Here is a 5,270-nt window from a genome sequence, read left to right as displayed (position 1 = left end):
AGCTGGCCGCAAAAAAACATAATTAGCGCCTGAAATCATTAGCCGTACGTCCTCGACCAGAACCTCCCCCCGTTTTAAGCATTCGACCTTTTTTCCCTTTGACATAACATAACTGCTGACATGATCAGCTGATTCACAGTGAAAAAAACAGCATTTTGCTAGTTTATTTGCATTTAAAAGCTTAGAGCTGAGAGTTCTGAAAAGTTAAAAACATTTTCTTTTTAAAGGGTTTCCAAAAGTTTAGGAAATTTCCACTTACACAACCGGCTAAAGTTGCAAAATTTCCCCTTCCGGGTGGAGATTATTTTTTGGCGCCATCTTGCATGTGACCCACAAAAAATTGGCAGCTGGTCTAAGGTTTGTTACAGATAAGAGACAAGTGTCGATTAGAGATGGGCCACAAATGGAAGATGGACTTTATAGGCCAAGTTTCTATTTTAGAAATCACCGTTTGTGTGAAGGTTTATGCTTCAGGCAATGTGACGTTTGTAACAAAAATGTGACCAAACTGAGAGGGTGGTCAGAGGCTAAATAAAATCAGAATAATGAGTTAGTTTGAGGCCAATTCCATGAATGTAGTAAAAAAAATGCAAAGTGCAACCCTTCTAACCTTGAGCACATGGGCCAGTTTGGAACCATGACACTCTTCACCCAAAGAAGCTTGTATTGTGTGTTGGACGACGTTGCACATGTGATCAAGACGATTCAGTCCAGCTGACGCCTCGTCAAAAAGGGCAGGAATCAAGGAACCCGAAAAGACTTCTGGATCAGCGAGAACAAAAACCCTGCAGAGTTTGGCATGAGAGAAATAAAAGCTGGTTGAGTTACATAATAAAAACGCATTACAAATGAAAGGTGAAACGAGTTATGCTGACAAACGGTACATCGTTTACATCTTTTACAGCTGACTCACCTTTCCTGAAAAGGATAGTGCTCATTTTTCAGCCTCTGCTCAGCCGTCAACATTCTCTGGTACATTAAACCTGATCATAAAAACAATATTATAATTGAAATAAATAATAGATTTTTACCAGCTGATTCTAATAGTTTTAATCAAAGTGGACAGTATTCATGGAGAAAGAATTTTAAGCGCTGGTAACCATGGAAAACAATGAAGCTGTGTTAAAAAATAGATGTGAACACAATCTATTTAATACCATTTAATTATTATTTAATAGTATTAAATAGCAGTTTTTTTTAATACCAGGATCTGTGTGTCTTGAAGCTGCAAACTTTCCTTTTGTGCAGGTAAAAAGTGAAGGGAGAAAGTGGGGCTTGTTACCTGGAACCAGGCGTTCAGCTTTGATCTGCCTGGTGTAACTGAGGCCCACGGAGCAGTACGGCTGAGGATAAGTCAGCAGTCTCTTACAAAAGTCATACACACGTTTGTAGAGATCATCTGGAATGTAGGCCGCCTGAAATGTCACAAACAGGTTATGAATAGTGACTCAAGAGTGCAGGGGAGAAAAAAAAACCCCGAAAAAATCAACACGACTGTGTCAACACTGAAATATGAGGAAAAACATGAACTGCTTTAAGGCCGTCGCCTTTATAGAGCATTTCCTTATTGGCATGTTTTATAACTACTTCTGATAATACTTGTCCTGGAACAGCTAATAGTGCTGGCTTTAAAAGGTATGTAAACAGCAACCTGAAGAAGTCATTTTAATTAAAAGGGTTTCATCATCTTTTCACACACTTAGGCCTAAAAACTGACACAAAAAGATAAACATGGACCAACAAAAGATAAAAGAAGCATCTACTGCACCTGGATTATTGCATACATCAACGTGTGGAGCAATGGAATGATGCATTTCCGTGAATCACATCTTTCAGCCTTAAAGACACAAATACTACATTATAGCTCCTAAAATCATCAGACGCACTTTTTAGTTAAAGGTGTTGGTGCTGAACATTATAGAAAGAGTGTTAAAATGAGAAACAAACCAACAAAAGCTCAACATCTATTACAGTTCTCGTCAAGAAAATGATTATTCTTTACATTACAGAGAGTGAGCTGAACTAGTTCATAGTTTATGTTTTCAGGAATCATTTACCTTTTCCAGCTCCTTTATCAGCACCCACACTAAAGATAAACTGTTGACAGGGTTGTTTTGAACCTTCTTATGAAGCGTCCATCTCAGCATTCCTGCACACACGACGTAAGAGCTGTTACACTATTTATTACAATAAATACACAGAGTCCCCTTTTGGTGGAAAATAAAGTGCAGAACCTTTGTTGGAACAGGCTGGAGACTGCCCCCCGTCTGTTTCCCTGGGCAGCACGGCCTGGATGCTGCGGTACAGCTCAGCCTCAGGAACCACTGGGAAGGAGCCACCTGATAAAATTCAGATGTTTTTATTATGAATACATTTGCTTTATATCTGTAATTGCTGAATTGCTGAGTATCTAATCCCTTACCTGCGAGCTCCATGCTGGAGATGTGGTTTGGTCTTTACCTGTGGCCCTTAGTGGTCATGACTCACATTTGTTCTGGCTCCATCAACTGTAAGAAGACATGCGTCATGTTCTGGCACTCAGATTCTGCATCCTTCATTACTGATCACACAGAGGCGCTAAGACAGCTGCATTTTTACACGCCGCGCAGTGGCCGTGAAAACTTTACAGCAAGCGGAGGATTTTTTTGACATTGGACAGATTTTGAAGTTGCGTCGTAGCAGTCCAGGGATAGGCAGGTGGCAAGAACGCAGGAGCGCAATGATAGGCGGGTCTCCAAGGTCCTCAAAATCGTTTGATGATGATTGGTTGATTTCAGACTGCCACCGTCAAATGATTAGCAATCGTACGGTGGCAGCACGGTCACTTGTCAACCATCTGTTGACATGAGTGATGACTAAACGTCAACTGGCGATCCCGGCCACCATGGGTCCAAATGGGGAGACTGCATTGATGCTGCACAAAACTCATCACGCCGTTGATAGCCTCACAGTGACTCAGAGACCTGCGTATTGACGAATTGCGGTTGATGCTGAGAAGAATATGAAGAAGACAGAACATTGTGCTTTCTTGGGAGGAATGTTGTCTAAAAATGTGTAAATTGACAAGGTTATAATGTGTGCTCAAAACCTGAGTTACAAATGACCTGTGGTGCAGTATAGCCCTCTTTTTATATACCCCTGGACTACAGGGTGGCTGGGGGCACTTGATATGGATGGCCACCGTCTAGAGACATTTCCACATTGTCCAATCAGAGCTGCTGCTGGCCGGCTATCCAGCAGCCACCTGGTTTTGTAATGGCGTAATACCAGACACATGAGGGTGGCAGTCTACATTCACAATCAAGCTAGCAATAGAAAAGGACGGCGGCATGAAATCCTGCCAATGCCTCATCATTGCACCCTGGTAGTTGCATTTGTGATCGCATAAATAGCATAAACAGAGAACGTTTGATTTAAACCATGATTTGCTATCGTCTATGAAATTAGTCTTTTTTTTTCTTAATTTGTCAAGTCGGACATGTTTTTTTTTGTTCCTGCCTTTAGTGTCTGCTATGTCTAAAGATGCTTTTAGACTGCGACTCATTTGAGGAGGTGGGGAATGCCCGAGAATTTCACAGCTTCATATGAAAGGGTGAGGCACAGACCAAACTGTCTGGAAGTGTCACATAGTTACAACAGCTGCTTGTTTGGGGCAGAATTTCCTGAAATAGACTCTGACCAGAAAGAAGAAAAAAAAGCAATATGACTAATCTAATCCTTTGACTATTACATACTGAACGGGATTTGCTCTCCTCGAGGCTTTTGTCAACAAGACATTTTAAAATTAATTATTACTTCTTAGTTTCTCTCTCGTTCTTGCTTTTATTTTTAATTACCGGTAAACTAAAGGAACATTCATTAAGTCATTTTCTTTGATTTAGTTTCGCTATTAGGTGCATGGATGGTTCTTCTATTTATTCACACTGTAAACAACTGCATAAAAATGAAAATATCGAGAGGACCAGAGTTTGTTTGGTTAGTCCTCTGATGAGATTTAAGACTTAACAAAAGAAGCAAACTATCAGAGAAAAAAAAAGTCTGATGTTCACCAAACAGCCTAGTGTGAAACTGTCTGGCCATAGATACAAGACCATCACTGAGAGCATAACACAACAAGGGCTGGGAATCACCGGGTACCCCATGATACGATGCAATAGGCGATACATGGCTCATGATATTGATGATATACTGCAATAACTGGTAAAAACATTTTCTAATTACGTTCCCCATTTATTTTTTTGGCTTGAACACAATCATAATAAACAACTTGTGTCTTATTTTGTTCAACAAATAATAGACACTTTGGTGCAAATCAGTAATACTGTCTGTGACGAGCATCAACACCACTTGAATTGGAATTATCTGGAAAATTCAGTGTTAACAATAGTAAACATGAACAGCAGTGCCACAAACAAGGCCTGCTTCATCTATTTGATTTGACACGAACCAGAAAAGCAAAAATTAACCACTGAAACCAAAATACTGTTTTTTACAAAAATATCCGCAACAAGTCTCAATTTCACGATCAGGTCGAAGCAAAGAAAAAAAAAAAAAAAGGGTCCACTGCCTCCCTGCTTGACCATCAGCATCAACAGATCAGGGGTTAAATCTTCATATGGTTCCTGAGCACAGTCAACACTTTTCAACCAACTTTAGTTCCAAATTAACAATTTTACAGTAAATACAATCCTATGGTTCTAATAATGAATGAATAAAACTCCAAATTATTCAACAAGCTGAGAAAATGAGAAAAATAAATTCCAACTCATAACATGAATAGAATTTAAACAGATGAAGGCGTAACTTTGGTCCCACCCTAATCTGCCCCAGTAGAGCTAAAAAAGTGTTTCCATTAAGAGAAACAGCCCACTAAAACCACCTCATTAATCTAGGAATCCCACACGGAATAATGAGTAACGCTTTACACTCCCACATTACAAACTCACAACATCTGTCTAAATTTAGCTTTAGTTGTCATTCAGCTCATACACACACACACTTGGTGAAAGGTCCTTTTAGAAAGTTTCTAAGTAAATTTCTCAGTAACACTCAACACTGAGAAATAATGTTTTCTGCTTAAGATCCAGATCTACAAAATAGAAGTTAAAACAAGAGAGACCGCATTCGTTTCCTTATTCTGAGTTTCTAAGGAAACTTTAACAATGCTGCACAGCGACTATAAATCACCATTCAGTTACTTCTGCAAATAAAAGGAGATCCTGGTGAGCCGGTGTTACTTAAATGGAACATTAGCAATGAAGCAGAACATA

General features: G+C 39.5%; 1 protein-coding gene across 1 annotated transcript in view; it reads right to left on the bottom strand.

Annotated features, from left to right (window-relative positions):
• LOC112157389 (phosphoinositide 3-kinase regulatory subunit 6) overlaps window positions 1–5,270 on the bottom strand; it is a 28,078-nt gene that overhangs the window by 13,009 nt on the left and 9,799 nt on the right. Inside the window, exons 3-9 of the mRNA XM_024290089.2 lie at window positions 2,423–2,507; window positions 2,235–2,339; window positions 2,058–2,149; window positions 1,769–1,837; window positions 1,283–1,415; window positions 914–983; window positions 611–785 (exon numbers count right to left, since the gene is read on the bottom strand). Of these exons, the coding sequence (XP_024145857.1) occupies window positions 611–785; window positions 914–983; window positions 1,283–1,415; window positions 1,769–1,837; window positions 2,058–2,149; window positions 2,235–2,339; window positions 2,423–2,435 (657 nt within the window). The 5' untranslated portion in view covers window positions 2,436–2,507. The remainder of the gene's footprint in view (window positions 1–610; window positions 786–913; window positions 984–1,282; window positions 1,416–1,768; window positions 1,838–2,057; window positions 2,150–2,234; window positions 2,340–2,422; window positions 2,508–5,270) is intronic.

Source organism: Oryzias melastigma, linkage group LG1 (genome assembly GCF_002922805.2).
Source record: "Oryzias melastigma strain HK-1 linkage group LG1, ASM292280v2, whole genome shotgun sequence".
In the NCBI taxonomy this organism is placed as follows: domain Eukaryota; kingdom Metazoa; phylum Chordata; class Actinopteri; order Beloniformes; family Adrianichthyidae; genus Oryzias; species Oryzias melastigma.
This window is presented reverse-complemented; position numbering and strand designations above follow the sequence as displayed.